A 20,618-nucleotide genomic window follows, 5' to 3' on the forward strand; every position below is an offset into this window, starting at 1 on the left:
CGCCTCCCCTCCCTCCAGTGGGGCTCACTGTGGGGAACCGCAGCTTCACACATCAGACATGTGCATCTCAGCCCCAGAACCAGCCCTTTGTCCCCCCTCTCACCCCCACCCTCAAGCTCTAAGCAGAGGGCAAAGCAAACCAGAATCAGCAACCCATGATAAATGGTGCTTGGACGATTTCTAATTGAGAGCAAAGTTACGTGGAAGACTTAATACGCAAGGAGGAAATTTAGCTGTTGATACATAACACACCCATATAAATGTGTGACTGAGTCACCATCTTGAGAAACCAAGAACTCAACAGGCGGTCCTCTGAACATCTTTGGCTGGCAGCTGCTAATCCCTCGAAAGGCAGAAGATGTTGAACGCACAAGAAAATCACACTTTGCCAGGAGGTCACACAGTGTGTGCCCCGAGACTACCCTTCCGACCTTCACCAACTCCACCACCTTGTTCTTGCTGAAACTTTCTCACGGGGAACATCACTGAAAGCCGTCGACAGCTTTAATGAGAGGGTTGCCTTTTTTCTGTTTCCGGGAGAGCTGTTATTTTAGTTTGGGCTGCTTTAGCAAAAACACCAACAGACTGGGTGGCTTCAGCAACAAACACTTACTGTTCTGGAGATGAGGAAGGCCAAGGTGCTGGCAGATTTGGTGTCTGCTGAAGGGCACTTGTCCTGGTTCGGAGGTGGCCAGCTTCTTGCTGGGTCCTCCTATGATGGAGCGGGTAAGGGAACAGTCTGAGGTCCCTTTTTATAAGGGCACTAATTCTACCACGAAGGCTCCACCCTCATGACCTAATCACCTCCCAGAGGCCCCACCTCCTAAAACTCCCACCAAATGGAAGATGTTAATTAACTACATCATGGCCACGAACAAGGAGCCCCCCAGACCTACAGGTGTCTGCTGCTAAATCACTTCAGTTGTGTCCGACTCTGTGCGACTCCATAGACGGCAGCACACCAGGCTCCCCCATCCCTGGGATTCTCCAGGCAAGAACACTGGAGTGGGTTGCCATTTCCTTCTCCAATGTATGAAAGTGAAAAGGGAAAGTGAAGTCGCTCAGTCGTGTCCGACTCTTAGCGACCCCATGGACTGCAGCCTACTAGGCCCCTCTGTCCATGGGATTTTCCAGGCAAGAGTACTGGAGTGGGGTGCCATTGCCTTCTCCTACAGGTGTCTAAGGATGGACAATTAACACCTGTGACATCACCCCATTACCTCACCGTCACCCAATCAGAGAACTGTGCACGAGCTGATCACAGACCCTGGAATGCTCCTGTGTCACCCGGCCTTCAAAAATGCTGTCTCAAACCCTATCAGAGAATTTGGAGTTTGGGGCAGCAGCTGTCCCGGAAGTCCTTGCGCGCAGCCCACAATAAGCGCTGCACTTCCCCTCACCACCACCTGGTGGCAGTAGACGGGCTTTACTGCGCATGAGCGAGCGGACGCTTTGGTTCAGTAACATGCACGTGGGCAAAGCTGAAGTTTTGGGGGAACAAAAACCGCAAAGCCCAAAGGGATACAGGGAAACTTTTGGAAATGATGGATCTGTTTATCACGGGGATTGTGGTGATGGGAACACAAATGGATGCATATATCCAAACTCACCAAATTGTGCACGTGAATTATGTGCAGTTTTTAACCGTACCTGTTACATACCTCAAAAAGGCTGGAGGAGTGAAAAGAAGCTTCCTTGCAAAAGTCTCTACCGCCTTGAATAGGGTTTCCCCAACTTCAAGAGCACACACTGCTGGGATGGGGGGTGGGGGGAGAATAACACGTCCTCACTTTCCCTCAACAGAGTCAACGTGAGTGAAACAGAGTGGCTGAAGGTGGCCAGGTGGTTGTCACAGCACAGGTGGTGAAGAGATAACAATGTTCTGCACCCCAAATAACGAGGATGGTATTACTAGTAAGGTGTTTTCTGAGGTCCCTGCTTTGAGACCCACACCAGATCAAGTCACTTGAACCTCGATGGGCCTCATTACTTCTCTCTGTAAAATACCAGGAACCGGGGTTCTAGCAGTTGATTCTTCAGGGGTCCTTTAGCTTTCAAATTCTCTGAGGAAGCAATTTAGGAAATAGTCTCGAACAAAGGCGGCCATTACTCAGAAAGCTTTATAACTGCACTTCTCAAAAAATCCTACTTTCATAGGAGGCAAATAACTAATGGTTTTTTTTTTTTTTTTTTAAGGAACAGGTTCTAAGAGATACTGGTTAAACTGTTAGTTGCTCAGTCATGTCTGATTCTTTGTGACCCCATGGACTGTCGTTTGCCATGTTCCTCTGGTCCACTGGGATTCTCCAGGCAAGAACGCTGGAGTGGGTTACCATTCCCTTCTCTAGGGGATCTTCCCAGCTTGGGGATTGAACCCCCATCTCCTGCACTGCAGACAGATTCTTTACTGTCTGAGCCACCAGGAGATTCTGGGGTCAAGTCAAAATACAAAGCAAAGACTATTATGCAATACATATCAAGAAAGGTCTCTACACACTTTGGCACTTGCAGGTGACATAAATGTACTTCTGTATTCACTACAGCTCCTGGCACAAAGGTGGGCACACTAAAAGACACTCCAAGACAAGACACCATTGGTCAAGTAGGAAGGGACAGATAGGGGCTTTTCCCAATGCTGCCTCCCAGATGGGAGTGAAAAAACAATTACTCTTTCAATGTGTACAGGACAGATACACATACGACACCTCAGTGGATATATAGCCTGGTGTTAAAATTTCACAGCAGTTTGCAGCAGCTATATTCACAAGGGTTAAAAGGTAAAAACAACCCAAATGTCTAGCATCAGCTGAATGGGTAAACAAAGTCTGGTCTATGCATAAATATTACTTGGCCATAGGAAGGAATACTGCTTCATGCTATGGAGTGGGTGGACTTTGAAAACATGATGCTATGTGAAAGAAACCATTCCCCAAGGTCCATTATATGATTCCCTTTATATGAAATGTCTAGAATAGACAAGCCCATAGAAAGGGAGAGCAGACTAGGGTGATGGGGGGCAGGGAGGAGAAATAGTGGTTGTTTCATGGGGTCAAGGTTTTCTTTTGAGGCAGTCAAATGTTTACATCTAGATAAAGGTGTGGCTGCCCAATATTGTGAATGTGCTAAATGCCACTGACTATACTTCAAAATGGTGAGGGACTGCCCTGGCAGTCTAGTGGTTAAGAGTTTATGCTTCCAATGCAGGGTGCGCGGGTTCGATCCTTGGTTGGGGAATTAAGACTGCATGTGCTCTGTGGCATGGCCAAAAGATAAAAAATAAATTAAAAAAAATTGAAATAAAGTGGTGAACTTTATGTTCTATGAATTTCACCTCAATTTTTCAAAAAGAGGTCAAAACTATTTCATGGGGTGAGGGCTATTAGGAAAAAATTAAGTAAAAAGGGTCCTGGAGTGGGGCGGGGAGGAATTACTGGGAAAAAAAGGCTGAGAAGCCCTGGGGTGGAGACAGGTAAGAGACACAGAGGGAAAAGCCATCTGTGCAGGAACAGCCAGGAACGGCCTTCGTGATGGTAGATTACAAAAGACCCTCACCGCCCTGAGAAGACAGTGGTGTTCTGCAAACAGGGAAAACTCAGAACTCTCTCTTAAGAGCTCTCACATTTCTCCCAGATTCAACAAGGTAAATACCAACATTCCCATTAAGAATTCTGTCATTTTTAAGAGAAGTAGATGGAAATTTGATCTAACCATACAAGGAGTCTAGAATGAACTGGAGCTTCCCCTCTACATTTTTCTTTATTCTGTATAATTTATTTTCCTAAGTTCACAAAACAATGTGTGTTAGCTCTTTCTACTCCCCAGAAGACACTGACATCACTGTCTTTAGTCTATTTTTTTTTTTCCCCCACAGCCAAACAGGAAATAGAGCTTCCTCTGGAAAAATTAGCCCACTTTGAACTTAAAACCAAAACCAAAACAAAGAAACCCCCCAGAAACCAACACTTGAAAGAACTGCTGTGACAAACCCCACACTATGCGGTGTCAGCAGTTGGGTGCCTGGGAGGCTGGAGAGCTGTCCCGGGGGTTATATTTGGTTAAACTGCTGCTTACAACTTGCAAGGTGGAGCTGCAGGCACTGCAGCAGGTCTAGGGGAAGTCGTCAAAGACACTTGAATACAGGGTGCTGGTTGCTCTTTGCAGCTGATAGCAAGGTACAAGAGGGATGCTCAGGCTAAAACATGCTGGTTTAGACCCAAAACAGAAGAGTCAGAACTCCCAGTCTCCCTTTGTTGGGAAAGGCACTGTTTCTGGACACCGCGGCAAGAGAGGAGGATGGAAATCAGTTTGAGCCACGAAGACACTTGCCTGTTACAGTGAGACTCAGCTCCGGCTGGTAGCAGAGTCAGGCGGCTGCCATCTAGGTCAGGAAGAAGGGACAGGCACCGGGCAGGGAAGCGAGGAAAGAAAGCGGATTTCTGGAAAAGAACCTGACCGGCATGGGTAGCCTGCTAAGATTTTGAGGGAATTGTTGCCAGAGGTATCAAAAGCTTGTAGAAACAAACGGAAGTCTTGGACTGGAGCTGTGAAGAATACACGGCTTGCAGGAAGGGGGCATCCCCAGCACCCACTAGTGAAGTGACCAGAGAGGAGGATGGGCCCCGGAAGGCAGGATGGGGCGCGGGGAGCAGTGGACGAGGGAGTCCCTCCCAGAGGGCGCCACCCCCCCACACACACCCTGCAGGGAGGGGGCCTCACCCACCTGCCCGGCAGTATTTCATCATCCAGGGCCCAGGCCTGCTGTCTCCTTCTTTTTCCAAGTGGCAGTTTCCACTGCAGTTGTCCTGTCTCTGCTTCCCCAGTGAATGGGCGCTGGGAGTGGGGTGTGGACTGGGGGGGAGGACAGCTGAGCTCTGCGAGAACCGAGAGCTGCGCAGGAAGTGGGTGAGAGACACAGATAAGGGGGGGACCCCACACCTTTCATTGTCCCCACCCCCAACACGGGTGGCCACTGCCCACCTCCTCTGGAATTAGGCTGTGTGTCGGTGACCTGAGTTCTGGCTACTGAGGCAGGAGTTCTGGGCGTGACTCACCTCTTGAGGTCTGCGCTCTTCCCCTCGAGGCCATCTGTCGCAGGGACGATGGGTCTGAGGTGGCAGCGTGGCCAGCAGGAACACCCGCTGCTGGTGCTCGCGCTGGGCCAGGAGCCAGCAAGGCAATTCTGGACTGACTGCAGCGGCCGGCTCCCTGGGTGGCAGCGGGTCCTACAGGGGACGGGCACACCCAGAGTGACAACCAGCTGGCCACCTCTGTCCCCTCACCTCCATCCTGGCCTCCCTGCAGGAAGCAGAGGTGAAGCAGTGAGTGTCACTTCCCGCCTCAGCTCAAGGGCCCTATGTCCCAAGGCCCTTCCAGACAAGTCCCTCCACGCTCCCCGCTCCCACTGGATGGCAGGGGTCCGGGGGCTTCAGGAAGCCATGCGTGGTGGTGATAGCGTGAGGGCTGCCCGCCAACCCGCTCCCCCTGCCCCATGTTACGTCAGCCCACAAAGTTCTTCTGTGTTCAAGCCATCGTACATTTCTGGGTCTATTTATTACAGAACTAGCATGACCCTATTACAACCATTGCTAAATGGCCACAGTACATCTCTCCTGTATTTGCACATAAATTTTATTCACCGAGGGAATGTTCTTTTCTCTCAGGACTCTTGAAATTTTCAGAACTGAAACATAGGAAGTTAAGGGTGCGGCAAGGCAGAGGGTCAAGACATTTGTGAGGTAGCTGCTGAGGTTGTCGGCAGTATGGCTGCGGGGAGCTGGAGCTCGAAGGCCAGGATCTCCACCTGGGAGCGGTCTGCTCGGGGAACTCGGCGGGCCTACACCTCAGCGGGGGTCAGCGAACCACAGCCCACGGCCATCTGGCCCCACCCAGCCTGCGGCCTCACAGCCCTCAAGCTAAGAATGCTTTTCTTTTTTTACATTTTTTCAACCAAGAAGAATATGTGACAGAGACTTTATGCAGCCCGCAAAAATATTCACCGTAAAATATTCACCGTCCGGCCCGCGTCCTAAAGGGTTGCTGTGAGGGTTATAAACAGTTGCACCTGGTGCCTGGCCTGACATAATACAAGGTAACACATGCAATACAGCTGTTGATTTCTCTAAAACCAAACCGTCACGGAGCCAAATTCTTCATTTCTTCTAGGTGAACAGTCTCTCCTTCCCTTCAAATAAAAATTCCTTCAAATAAAAAAAAACAAACAAACAAAAACCAAGAATAGCAACAACAGTTTGATTATTATGACCATGAGACACTTCCCAAAGAAAAGGCTGCTGGCAGTCCGGCTTCACAGACCAAGGAAAGACACATCCCCTACTTCCCCCTTTACAGCAGATGGGCCTGGTGGTAGCAGACCAGAGCTCAGGACACCAAAACACAACTCAGTTTAATATGTTAAGAAAGACTTGGACATTTTAAAAGTAGAAACGAGACTTTAAGCAGATATTAGAAAACGTAAAGCTGATTGAGGGCAAGTATTAACGCAGGTTTTTGAAATAACACCACTTTGTGGTGTGAATGTCACTTCCAATGGAGATGTTCTGCGAAGCTCTGGCAGACAGGCCACAGCCTCTGAAATGTGATTAGATGGATCGTATTTTCAAATGAGACGCTCAGCCAGACCGGTCTGCTGGTGACGCGGACCAGGTTTGGGTGTAATTGACATCTCACTGAAAGTGTTTCCCAAAGCACGCCTGCAAACTCGGGCCTTGTGGTGGGCAGGGAGGGTTGCTGTGGGTATGCAGGTGTGTTGGGGCAGGAAAGCTCTAGGGCCTGAGCAGTTGGGAAGACACCACTACACTCCCCTCCTGGGGAGTCACAATGAACAACGGCATGTGAAAGGTTCTGAGTGTGCGAAACTGGGAACTGCTCAGCAGCGACGAGTGCGACAGCATGCCTGTGACCACAGGGGGGACACAGTGCTCGGTGCGATGCTATGGACATGCCATGGGCATGCAGCTGTGCGGTCAGCATCAACGACACCCCGAGAACCTGGGTTTCCCTCACAAGGTGTCACACAGCTCTCGCTTCAAGACGTGTGACTCAATGTCATTAAAAAGCTGCAATCTTTGCATTACAACCACTCTCAAGGTGACTGGCCTGCTCAGGTTAACATTTGGCAGGGAAATCACAGTATAAAGGTGCTCTGTTTCAACTCTCGCCCATTTCAATCAGTGAGAACCAAGCAAGACTCGGCTGTTGTCATGACTGAGCTGTCTACCTGGAACGAAACCCGGCAGGCCATTTGTGCGGTTTCTCTGGATAAGTTCCATTTATTAATTATTGTACAAAAAAAATCTTGGCATTCATTGATAGAGAAAAGAAGTTACTATATCCAAAGAGTGAATATTTCAACATTGTGAAAGTTCTACTTTTATAACAGGGCTTTTTTGAAGTGGAGAAAACATTTGGAAAAATTTTAAAAAGAAACTTATGATTTATTAGAGTACAGGATCCAAAACACATTTTTAGAAAAATATAAAGTGCCCAAAGACCAACTTACACAGGTGACACAGGCTTCCTGGAGCCAAATGAAGCATTCATGAAGAAACACATTTAGAAACAGTCTAGATACATATTTACATCGGGTCAGTAAAGGGAAAACCATCTTTCTTGGCTTCAATGTCACTCTAAGAAAAAAGGAAATCAAACCAGAAAACCAACAATTTTAACTCTCAGCATGCGCCACAGATTCTTAGTAATGCATCTCATTAATATTAATGCCATAGTATCTAATTTTCACCTTTAAATGAGAGTAGTGTAAAACGCCCCCAACCTTGGGCAGGCTGGGTGTTGTGTGTGGTCACAATTTCCAATGCGCGTCCAGACCATCTGACTTTGGATTGGACCAATGAGGAACATGGGCCCTGGACCAGAGCTAACTGGGGCGGGAGGGAGCTGGCTAGCCAAATCCCCATCTCTTTCTAGTAACTGATCAGGAACTGTCACTAGCTGGGAAGTGGTCTCAGGTGGCTTCTCCAAACCTGTCATCCCAGGGTTTCTGAAGGGTAAACGAGAGGCAGTCATCAAACGTAGTGTGGAAATACTGCATGCAAAGGGACAGACGGGCAGCGAGGCGCGGCTGGATCACGGCCCCCAGAGCTTCATTCACTAGAGCAACTGGAAATCTTTTCAGCTTAAGAGAGCAGAGTAACTGGGTCCTAACTTCAGAAGCTAGCTACTACAGGCTAACTACAAGGCTGGCCCGCTGGAGAGGGGGCGGGTGGAGAACGGGAGGAGTCCAGAGCTATGTTAGGACAAGGTACCCTCCTGCTTGGGTACCACAAACGTGAAAAGATGGGTGCCAGCAGCATCTGGATATGAAGCCGACCCCCGGGGGCTTGAGCACAGACTTCCTCCCGGTGCTGTCGTGGCAACAGTGACTCGAGAACGCCAGCCATTCTGTCTCCTTTCCCACTGAGCTCATGCTCTTAAACTGGAGATATTTCAGTTACTTCCACCCTGCCACATTCAGAAAGGTCTTGAAATGACTCTAAGGGAAAACAGGGAGCATGAGACCTCCCCTTGCCTTTTTAACTTCTAAGCTTCACTATTTCTTCTTGTTTCTGGTTATAAAAGTAAAACCTCATTTTCAGGTCTTTGGAGACCACGAAGCACCGTTTCTAAAAGCAGACATTTTACCAGCAGATTGTACTTTCCAACTACAAAGAGAACTCATTGCTGATTTAAGATCTACTTATGATACTGGAGTAGATTAAAAAAAAAAAACACTTACTTTTAAGGGAGGGATAGTAGATGAAAGTGGGAAAACCCATTCACAAACAGTATTACTATGCATTTTTTCAAAGAATTTTATGTAATAAAATAAAAAAAATCCTAATGACTCTTAAGAGATACGAGCATAAATCTGAGAGATGAATCCAGGAAAGCAAAACTGTGTCATGCGCTCGATTCATATAAAGAAAAAGACAAAATGCCAGAAACCTGGTTCAAAAATTAGGAAAAAAAAATTTGAACGATTCTCATTACCGTTCGTCTGTTAATGACTCCAGATCCACTATGCGGCCAAGATCACTTAGAGCTTCAGCCCTGGGTAAAAACACAGACCATCCTGACCGAGGCGCGCACACGGGTCACAAAGAAATCAGAGAGAAGCGACTGCAAACGGACAACCCCACCTGTCCAGCAAGCGAAACGCTCTGAGACAACGTAGACAGACGCGATGTGGTGTGTGTGGGGAGTGGGGGTGTGAGGAAAAAGAACGGTTGTAAGTGTCAACAGTGAGACGTCATGAAGACAGCATGTCATAAATGGTCACCACAGGACAAGCATACAAGCCATGCCACTGAGACAGTGCCTTTCAAATGAATCACTAGTGTAGGCGGAGAGCAACATTGTCTTTGCAGCTGGCGGAGAGAGCACACGTGATTTCCACTTGGTAGGAGGCAACCAGCTTGACTGGCTGAGTGGCCTTTCTGGTGGTGGGTGGTGTGAGTCCAGAGGGATCCAAGGGGACGTCTCCAGCCTGAACCCCGTCGTCTTGGAAAAGAGCAGCAGCAGCAAAGGTGCAATGTCCACCGAGACTTTACTCCACGTTCTCTTTCTTCGCACTGTAAATGTTCTGCACCGTCTCATACACAGACTCCAGGTCCTCTGGGTACCGGATCTCCAGCTCTGCGTTCGGGATGTAGTGAGTGCCCGTGAACTCCGAGAAATAGCGTCCAACATCGGGGTGGGAGATCTCCTGAGGCTCCACGTTATACTCCAGGTTCTCTGTTGACAGAGAGGCACACAGACATTCTCATTACAACTGGTATTTCTGCAGCATCTTTTATCCAGAGAACCTCTGGAGAAATCTCTGAGTGCATTTTTGAGGTGAGGGAGGGGAGGAAAGAAACAAATGTTTTTGGAAGTCAGGAGGGAAGAGGTAGAAGGCAGGGGTGGGCACTGGAGGATGGAGGGAGGAGGTGCGGGGCCCCTGCCAGCTCCGCACAGACCACCAATGTTCTCCTCCTCTCTGAGCGGAACTCCAGCAGCCCCTCGGGGTCTGCACGCTGAAGATGCAGCGGGGCTTGTCTCACCTGACCCAACACAGACACACACACACACACACAGACACACAAACACACACAGCGGGCCAAGGGTGTCCCAGCCTGCTCCGTTCTCGCCAGTGAAGTTTCTGAAGCCTCCACAGCACGAGGTCACAGGTCTCCCCCTACCCCCGCCACCCCTGAGCACCCTGCAGTGCTGGCTCCTGCTTCCGAGGTTGAGGGGCCAGCTCCCAGGGCTGATGTGGGGTCCGAGGAGGAATGGAAAAGTGTCTTGTGCCTCTAGACCCTACAGGGTGGGGGTTATGCCATCTGTATCAGCTCTTAGGAAAACCATGCTACCTCCCTTCCCTGCTCCATGTTCTGCCACTAGAGATAGCAATAGAAAATGACTTCTTTAAAATGGAAATAATAAAAAAAAAGAGCTGACAGCACGTGTGAGGTATTTTAAAGACTGATGGCTTCCCCCTCCCCAAGCTATCTGAGAAACAGCTTCTCCGTGGACCCAATGAGAGGACGGTGGGTTGTGGGCCCTTCCTCGCTGGCTGGGGAGGCCTGGCCTAGACTGGTTGTGAGCCCCCAGCCAGGAGGGCCCAGCCCCGTCCTCCATGACCTGGACCAGAAAGCAGCTGGCCAGGCAGGCCTGCCTGCTCTGACTGCGTCCCAGGGCGCTCTTAGTTCTGATCAACATGAGCCACCATCAATTCAGGGAGTCCCTGCACACGCCCAATCGGCCAGTTAACTAACACCAATGGTGCAGCAAGTTATCTCCTACAGAGCTCGTTAAACATCCTGAAACACACCTGCAGGCCCTTCGGTGCCTTCCATCCCGAGAACACGGGATAAACACCACCGCATAAACACGAGTGCCTCCCAGAAGCACAGCCTATAACTTGTAACTGATGCTTGTCTTTCAGGAGAGGGGGAAAGAGTCTGTAATTCAATCTGTAACATATTTCTTTAACCCAAGACAGAAGATTTAGAGGACTTCTGTGCTTATAGCTGTTTAAGGCTGATTCTTCAGGACATACCAGTTTGAGAAATCATATACCAATCACAAGCAAAGACGGGTATCCACAGACTACCTCAGCATCGCTCAGGAGGGCAAAAAAAGAAAAAAGAAAAAGAAAAGGCAGCAACAGTCTACATGTCCACCTGCAGGTCACTGTGTAAATAAACAACGGCATGTTAACTCAGCACATCCCAGGCAGCCAGGAAAATGAGCAACCTGTTTTCCAGACACGATGGGGGAAGCGGGAGTAAAAACACATCTTATAAAAGGCTAGGAAGGCCACACACCTGCGCTGCTACGTGACACGTGCATACAGCTACACATTTTAAGACACCTCTTTTAAACTGGGCATGTACGGTGTGCCAGGCACCGCGAGACCTGCCCGGGTTCCAGCTCCTGTGACCCTCGCAGGGCTCCACGAGAGGCTCTGCTCACGACGCCCTCTAGCGGCTGAGCCGACAGCAGCAAGAGTGAGGACTCTGCCCAAGGACTCCGCCGGGGCTGGGGAAGCAGCCCAGGAGCGGCATCCCTGTGCACTGTCCCGCCAGCAGTGGTCAGGGAGGACGGGCTGGGACAGACCCCAGGGCCCGGCCAGGCTGCCTCAGAAGGCAGGCTGCGGGGCGCTGCTCCGCAAACAGGCGCCTGGGGAGCCCAAGAGGAAACTGGGGGCTCTGCTAACTCTGGTTTCTCCCTGCTGTGACCACCAGAGTGTGGAGATGACTTCACTTCCTTCTTTATACTTATTGCCGACATTAAAACAAACTTGGATTTTCCAAAATGCCGCTGGCTGAAAAAATCTGCTGTCCTGCCCACGCGGCCCTCCTGCAGTGAGTGAGGGGTCACGGGTGTACCACCTTGGGGAGGCCCACGGGGATGCGAACACGGCCATGAGCCCTAACCTGGCCAGTTGCTTCCCTGTTGGCTTTACTTGCCCCAGAGATGTTCAAGGGATGGCAGGGAATCTGGGATCACCAACAAGAGATCCAAGTCCCTTTGGTTCTCATCTGGGGGCCATTCTGCCTCAGACAGGATGCTCAGCAATGTCTAAAGACATTTCTGGCTGTCACAATCGGGGCCTGTCATGATCTCGTGGGCAGGGGCCAGGATGCACAGGATATTCCCCCAACACAGAGCTGTCTGGACCACAATGCATCCAGCGCCTGCTCTGAAGAAAGTCAGACACACGCTTCAGCATCGCTTCTTTCCCTCTCTTTTTCTAAGTATTACTAAGCAGCACTTCTTTCCCTCTCTTTTTCTAAGTATTACTAAGCAGCAGCTTGGTGTCGGCTGACACTTGGTGTCTGAGTGTTGGCAGGAGGGCAGGAAGGTTGCTGTCAGGTCATGATCACCCATCTGTTTAAGGACAGCACGACTGGGCAGTTGCATGGAATTCTGAACATGGGCCCAAAACAAGAGGCATTAAGAGTATGGATAGGAGGCCAGGGAAACCAGGAGAGGGGCAGTGACAGTCCCCGAGGTGCTCACAGCCCCACTGTAAGCTGTCAACCAGGAGCAAAGACTGAACATGGTGTGTTTGCCTGCCCAGGCTCCCAGCAAAACAGGAAAACTGTACTAACAAAAGACACTTTTTTTAGGAGAAAACCAGACACTGAGGTTGGCAGCTACAAATTATGAGGGGAAGATAATTCCCAATCCACTATATGAGTTTAAAAATTTTTTTTGAAGTTTTAGAAAAATTTGAAGGAAGAAATCTAAGTGAAATAAACTCAAGAAAGAGCAAAATATTAAAGAGGGACTACTTAAAATGCCTGGAAAAATCATGGGAAGAATTTGATTCCCCCAATATTTTCTGAGAAATGTGTCTGATTTTATTTAAAATTTTCAGCTACCTACATCAAAATACATGCATACCTCCCTGTAAAAGCCTAGAAACAGTACCCATGAGTCCTCTGGGGGCACCTGTCAGGCCCTCCCAAGAGGAAACCACTAGGACTGCAGGTCTAGCTTCCCAGTCCTTGTATAAACACATACACGTGTAGTTAAATGTACTTACATGCACTCAAAAGGAAACTCCGTGTTGTCTTACGTGTGTTTATTCATACAAAGCATACAGTAAGCACTGACCTGCACGTGGTTTATCTGGTTGCAGCTTAGCATCCCCAAGTCTGGATACAACTCCACTAACCAGACGAGTCCCATGCATGATGCTGTTTCTCTGTCACAACAAGGGGACCACAGGCCCCCTGTGTGAGGGAGTCTCTAGTGGAGGGACCGCCTGAGGGAGCTGCCAGGTCAGAGGAAAACAGGCATCTGAGATTTTGACAACTTAAAAGACAGCACCAAACCGCCCTCTGTGGCGGCTGCAAATTTACACTCCAGCCCTGACACGGGGAATCATCACAGTTAACAGCGTGTGCAGACTGCCTCAGGCTGTGTCCGTGTGGGGGTGGGTTGGGAGGGCTATGGTGGAAACATTAGTTTGGAAGTGGAGGGCAAATCATGGAAAATGAAGCTGACGCTGGGTGAGGGCACACTTGGACCCAAGCATTCAACCAGGTGCTTTACCATGACACACAAAGCATGCAAGAACCAGGTTTTCACAGCACAGCCTAATTCCTGACTTTGCAATGTGGCAGCTGGCTTAAATTCAGAGCATCTGTAATAGTCACTTTCTCCAGGATCTAAGAAGTATGCAGGGACGCTGAGACAGGAGTTCCTGGTATCAGAAAAATACTAAAGCACGCCCCCTAGTGGTAGCAAAAATTACAAACACGCAAAATGCTGTAGAGCCCATTAAAATACTGACGGAAAACATCTTTTAATGTAGCAGGCTAAAACTATTTGAGGATGGCACACACATAATGTGGCTTATAACTCACTCTTCAACTCTCTGTGGAGAGCGAAGAGAAAAGCATTCATTAATGGGCTCGGCTAAGATTACTAGGATCAATGCAGCCAAAGGTTGAAAATTTAGAAGATTAAAGTTTAAAAATAATTTAATGTAAACATATTAGCCCAGAAATGTTCAAAAATATATTTAAATAGGTGCTTTTAAAATGTAGCCTCTCAAGATCGCTCCCTGGCTAAATGTGGGCTAACCTGAGCATAAAATTGTTCCAAATGATTATAACACATTGACTAAACAAAAAATCCAGCAATCTTTGGGAGGAGGTGGGAAGGAGAGAGAGAGAGACAGCAAGGGAGAGAGAGAGAGGTGGCGGTGGAGAGGAAAGCGAGAGGGGGCAAAGCTCTGCTTCACAGAACTAGAGGGTACACTCGCAGCAGAAAAGCACCATTTTGCAACTCTCATATCATGATTTAGGCAGGAAGAGCCAATAGGAGCTAAAACAAACATAAGGACAAAGGTCGTCACTGGGGAACAGGTTATACTCAGGATTGGGTCATAGTCTGACCCCATGGATCTGTTAGCTGCAGACGGAACACTATCCCTTACAGGGTGTCACTGTCTTGGCCAAGTGACCAAACTCTGCCTCACTGACAGTGGACGTGGAACCTCACGGCCTCGGGACGAGACGCAACGTGAACCACACAGCACCTGCGAGCAAGCCCGCCAGCCAAAACCCCAACTCCATCTAATACAACCTGAGATTAACTTCTGGTTTACAGACAACACGCAAAGGAACAGTGAGATAAATCCAGGCTGTTAAGACAATTTATAAGCCAACTGGTCTGGACTCTTCAAAAAGTCAAAGTCTTGTGAAAAGGGGGAAAAAGATGAGAAATGAGAGGCTGTTCTTTACCAAGAGAGAATAAAGAGACATAACAACCAAACACAACCATTAATGAGGCCCCAGGAGTGAAGGCCGGGCCTGGGAAGAACCCTGAGGAGAAGGCCCCCCTAGGGCAGGCCAGGCCAGGCCAGCCTCCGGGGGCTACGACAGAGCTCTTCTTCAGCGCTGAACCCCAGAGCCCAGCACCCACGGGCACACATGTGCTGCGGCAATGTGGACCTCGGGCCGACAAAACCACTAGCAGCCATCACAGGGTGATACCCACGCTCATTTCTAAGAATTTCCTGTAAGTCCCAGAATTTAAACTTAAAAAGGGCAATTTGCTACCTTTACCCATGATCCTTCAATCTCAGTTTTAGAGAGTGTGAAACTGATAAGCATATACTACATTTATAAAAAAAAAAATGTCATTACAGTATTCTCACTGCAAACCTTACAGCGCATGCTGACCTCAGATAACGATTAGAATGCTCTGGACACTGGACAAATTGAGAACACCTTGAAACCAAACACCCAGCTTTACCTACTCTAAAAAGCCTGTTTTAAAGTTAATATGACTGTTTCTAGACACCCAAATATCAGCTACTACAAGTCTTGATATCAACCCCATGTAATGGGCAATGACTGGGTGAGTGCAGCCGCAGACACTGGCCCCCAGAGCCGACAGCCGCAGACACTGGCCCCCAGAGCCGACAGCCGCAGACACTGGCCCCCAGAGCCGACAGCCGCAGACACTGGCCCCCAGAGCTGACAGTCTCCTCTATTCTCTTGATGCGCTCCATGGCGTGCAGTGTGAGACGCTGAGTGATTGGTGGGGGTGCAAACCGTCCACACATCATTCAGCAATTCCCAAATAACTTGATTGCTAAAATTTGTAGGATAATTTTTTTTCTATCTGACACAGCTTCTTACATTAAATAAAATCACTGTGAGTATCTCCGTCTGACATGGGGTGCACGCCGCCCCCTCTCACAACTCCCCTTGGGCTGATGGAGGTTAGGTGTGTGGTCTCAATAAAGGGAAGTTCTCTTTTATATGATCCTCTCTCATATTATGATGAATTAATAATAATTAATATGAGCCCTTTTCTAGTCTTGTTTGTACTTCTGAGATTTTTATACCGTCAACATTTCTATTACTGGATTTACCAGAACATAATACTGACTTAGGTCAAACCTTACGTTTTAGGTGAGATGAAAAAAGGTTCAGCATGATGGTTAGGGGGAAGGCTCTTTGCCAAGCTGCCTGTGTTCATACTCTGTAAAATTTACATGTCACTACATGCTTCATTTTCCTAGTATATCAAATGCATATGATGACGACAATGACAGCAATTTAGAGTTCTCAGAGAAATTAATACACATCGGAAGGCTGCTGTCACAGAGCACCACTGCAAAGCATCCGTGTTCATTTTTATGAATAAAATGAACAATGTGGATGCCCTGACAGGCAGGCATGCAATAAACTCATCCCATTGAACGGAGCGGCAAAGGCGACGAGGGCCCTGGGTGAGCACCTGCCAGGGCTGGCAGTGGCCCCGACACCTGAGCACCTACCTGCTGCCTCTCTCAGAGCCAGAGCTGTGACCTGAGGTTCCCACGATGGCCACTGGGGGCGTCTCTCACAAGCACAACTTAAGTGGCTGCCAGTTTCAGGGTGCTAGGGAGGCTCCCCTAACAGAGCCCATTCCGTGCCCTCCAATTCAGGTAGGGGCATGAACAGGGCACAAACTGACCCTCCTTCCCTGGAGGGAGCCAAAGGCAGTGGCTAGGAAACAGGACTTTCAGGAACAAGGACTGGCAGAGGCAATGACCAATCAGAACAGAAGTCGGCAACAGCTTGGAACAGGGGTGTGGTGGTGACTAGGGGGGGAAGACCCTGGGGCAGTGACCGGCTAACCCATGATATGACCGCAACAATGCATATCCACCTACGTTTAGCTGAGTATCAGCCCTGATGAGGTTGATGGTTGTGTGACAACTGCCGACTCTCAAACCAACCTCTGCCTGCAGTATCCCAGTGTGCAAACGTGTGCCTGAGGTACAGAGAGAGCCCGCCACTCACCCTGGGCGGCATAGCGACAGGACCCGTCCTCCACCAGGACGTTGTAAAAGGGCTGATGGTGGCCGTGAGGCAGGCTGTGGACATTCATGTTTCGGATCCACTCGTGTCCCATCATACAGGTGGGGTCCCAGCCGTAGATGACACAGTTATAGCCGTACCTGATCAACACAAGAAAAGCCACACGTCAGCTTCCTGTCACGGGAGAGCGAAACAGAGGTGATGGCTTGGCTTCTCCGAGGCTCATGTTCCTACAGATCGATCTGCCTTCACTCTACACTGAATCAGTTTCACTCCTGAGTCTCTTTATGCTGCTGCTGCTGCTAAGTCGCTTCAGTCGTGTCCGACTCGGCGCGACCCCATAGACAGCAGCCCACCAGGCTCCACCGTCCCTGGGATTCTCCAGGCAAGAATACTGGAGTGGGTTGCCATTTCCTTCTCTAGTGCATGAAAGTGAAAAGTGAAAGTAAAGTCGCTCAGTTGTGTCTGACTCTTAGTGACCTCATGGACTGCAGCCTACCAGGCTCCTCCATCCATGGGATTTTCCAGGCAAGAGTACTGGAGTGGAGTGCTATTGCCTTCTCCGGAGTCTCTTTATAAACCCCTCTTATTGACAAGCTCGCTCTCTATCTTGTTGCTGCTGTTGTTCAGTCGCTAAGTCGTATTCGACTCTTTGCGACCCCACAGACTGCAGCAAGCCAGGTTTCCATGTCCTTCATTATCTTCCAGAGTTTGCTCAGAGAGTAGTACAATTGGGGAAACACTAAAGTCTCACTAGATATTTGATGAGGTTAACTGTTTATTTTTTCCTGAGTTATGACAACAGAATGGTAAACATGTCTTAAAAAAAATAGAGAGCGCCCTTACCTTTTTAGTGCTACTAAAATAGCTACAGATGAAATGACCTCTGGTATCTGCTCCAGAGAGGAGGGGGAAGAGTCAGGGGGTGGAGGTGAAATGAAGCCTGACCTCATAATGATAAACTTTGAAGCTGGACATGGGAACATCACCTGGTTCATTACACTCCTCTTTCTACTCTCACATACACTTGAAAATTTCACAACAAAGTTAAAAAAAAAAAAAAAAGGCAGTAAAGAATGGAAAACACTAACCAAAAACTGAAAAGAGATGTTTGCAATTTATCTGCCCATAGAGACTAATACACAGAATAAAGAAAGTGCAAATCAGTAAGACTAACAACTCAATTGAAAAGCACGCAAAATGCCTGAAGAGGTACTTAATTAAAGGAAACTTGAAAGGCCAGTAAACACAGGAAGAGAACCTCCATCTGCGTGGAAACCAGGAAAATGCAAATTAAAACCACAACGAAATGCCATTTGCCACTTACTACAGAAGTACTTTTCAAGGCCTGGCACCGACACGAGGCGGTGAGGCTCAAGCCTTTCGGCTCCTGGCCTGCTGGGGGGATGTGAACCAGCGCAGGTGCTTTGAGGGGCAGGTTAACTGTGCCTTGTCCACCAGCCATAGGACCCACTGGGTAAGTCCCTACCGAACTCAGATACAAGGAGAGCAAGACCGCGGGATGGAGAGGCTGACGAGAAGGGGAAGCATACAGCCGACAGGGCTTCCACTCCCCAGAGACGAGACGCTACAATCATTAGAAGAGCTCCCGGTTAGGAAAGCCAGTTGCTTCTTAACAAACAAAAAGGTTAGAGATACGGTTTGGTTTTCGGTCCTCGCTGCGACGGGCCTCAGTCTCTGCTGCACAGGGTCAGGTCCCCGCCGCTCACGGCGCTGTGTCCTCGGCAGCCACGCGGGGTGGGGGCGGGCACCCAGAGCACTCACCTCTTGTGCTTCATAATGAGCCCAATGGAGTAGCAGACATCCCTGTGCTTCTCGTGGGAGCGAAGCTTGACCTCTACCCCCACCTCCTCCTTTTTCCGCTCAATGTGCTCCAGCGTGTGCTGCACCAGGTAACCCACCGCCCCATGCTGCCCTGGGTCTAGGGTCTGGATGTGCTGGAGGATGTCAAGCACCTTCAAGACAAGACAGAAAGACTAGGAGATAATATTTTCATTTAGGCCTTTTCGGTTTCCTGGCGATAGATTTAAACCTGCATAACCTGATGAAAGGCGGCAAGGTGGGCTGGGCTAACAGACTGCATCTCCTTGACCCACAGGGGTCTCTCCCCACTGGTGCCACGTACACCCGGAGTCGCTTCATGTGCTGGGGGCTGACCCTGGCATCCAGGTCCAACCAGCCTGAGTGGGAGGAACTCCACTTAGAAACGCGAGGCGCTGGAGCCCACCCGGGACGGGGAGGCCAGGGCTGCCGCCCGTGAGCGCACGGGGACCAGGTGAAGTCTCACAGGGCCGCACGTTCCTGGGCAGTGGAGGAGGACTCGATCTCTTATACACAGAAAGGAAACCTTTTCAACCTGCTGCTCGTGAACTGGAAAAAGAAATGCGAAGCTGCTTCAATCAAGATGGAAAGGCTGAGTGCAGAGTGGCCTCGGGGCTGCAGGAGAGGGGAGGGGTCACAGAGAGGGCGCTGAGGAGATGGACGCACGTCAGCACAGAGCATTCATGATGCTCTATGTGAAGACGGAAGATGTGTAGGTCCAGGGCTCGGAGACCCTACTGGTTGTGTCAAGTACGTTAACTCACAGTGGACTTCAGTGTTCAGGAGAACAGGGAGAAAGCCCTCTCCTTGGAAGTAACGTGACGAGCTGGCGGAGCAGAACTGCCTGAGCCTGAGGTTCTATTCTCTTTATGGCACCCAGTGCCACAATGGAAAAATACAAGTTCAAGGAAAGCTAACTCACGTGAGCAATTACCAAGCACCTACTGTCTCAGCTCTCAGATGAGGGTCTCTGATGCATTTCTGTTTTAGAAAAGGATCTTCCTATTTATTGATGCTGGATGCTAGCCCCAAATCTGCCAAACTCAACTGTTTTTGTCTTTGAATTAGTTTATCTACTTATCAAATAATGATTAAAAACTCCCCCATTTCCTGACAAACCAGGAGCCTGTACAAGTGCTGTGAAAACTGCAGTTTTCTGCAATGCAAGGTATTATTTTAAAACCCAGTCTTGTCTTCCAGAATGAGATTTGCAGAATCTCAGTATTTACTGAATATTCTTCTCCTGCTGGTTCACTGTGCCAAGCCTGTCACACATCTTTTTTAACTTCATTTAATCCTCCCAACCTGGAGGTCAGCAGTCCAGTCACTGCCAATTTCCAGAAGAGAAACCAGGCTTAGAGAAGTTAAGCAAGGTGCCTGAGGTCACGGGGTTATGGAGACATGCAATGAAAACGTGGACCTGGGGCTGACTTGCAGCCCCAGGTCTGTTGCCTTCACACCAAAGCAGGAAGAAGAGGATTGTAATTAACTGTTAGGAAAATTCTGAAACATGTTATCAAGTGGACAGAATGGCATGACCCCAAGTAGCAGACCCAGCTCGGAGCTGATCCCATCCACCTGCCGCCCCAGCAGTGGCCTTGTCATGCAGGGGCACTGGCAACAGTCGTGCCTTGCAGCTGAAAGCATCGATTTCACAGTAAGCTTCTTGTGCTCCCCTCTGCAGTTCCAACTAGTTACTTCTGACAAGTTTTCTATAGATACAGGCTTCTTCTCCTTCCTGGCAGCCCCTTCCTACCAGATAAGTGAAACAAACATTAACTTGGAATCTTCAAAGCACAAAGGAAGTATTGAACTCAGAGTGTCAGAGGAGGAGATAAGGTTCAGGGATAATTACATCCTTCCCTTGGTGGGGGGGGAGGGGATGATGGGGTGAAGAGGGAGGCCAGAAACGGAGAAGGTATCATGAGACATGCCCAGTGTGTC

General features: G+C 49.1%; 2 protein-coding genes across 7 annotated transcripts in view; both read right to left on the reverse strand.

Moving 5' to 3' along the window:
• The window catches only part of TESC (tescalcin), a 73,138-nt gene extending 71,957 nt beyond the window's left edge, over positions 1–1,181 (reverse strand). For both annotated transcript variants that reach the window (XR_014068450.1, XR_014068451.1), the window contains exons 1-2: positions 897–1,181; positions 614–712 (exon numbers count right to left, since the gene is read on the reverse strand). The gene's annotated coding sequence lies outside the window, so the exon portion shown is untranslated. The remainder of the gene's footprint in view (positions 1–613; positions 713–896) is intronic.
• Positions 1,182–7,260: 6,079 nt separating this feature from the next.
• Positions 7,261–20,618, reverse strand: part of FBXO21 (F-box protein 21) — a 36,915-nt gene continuing 23,557 nt past the window's right edge. For 2 of the 5 annotated variants that reach the window (XM_081539715.1, XM_081539713.1), the window contains 3 exons: positions 18,618–18,808; positions 16,815–16,972; positions 7,261–9,750 (listed from right to left, as the gene is read on the reverse strand). In XM_081539715.1, the coding sequence (XP_081395841.1) occupies positions 9,563–9,750; positions 16,815–16,972; positions 18,618–18,808 (537 nt within the window). In that variant the 3' untranslated portion in view covers positions 7,261–9,562. Of the gene's footprint in view, positions 9,751–16,814; positions 16,973–18,527; positions 18,830–20,618 lie in introns of those variants that run through there. The other 3 variants (XM_081539714.1, XM_081539712.1, XM_081539716.1) reach the window with 2 other exon arrangements.

This window comes from Giraffa tippelskirchi, chromosome 11 (assembly GCF_054371585.1).
Source record: "Giraffa tippelskirchi isolate mGirTip1 chromosome 11, T2T-mGirTip1v1.2.pri, whole genome shotgun sequence".
Taxonomy (NCBI): Eukaryota; Metazoa; Chordata; class Mammalia; order Artiodactyla; family Giraffidae; genus Giraffa; species Giraffa tippelskirchi.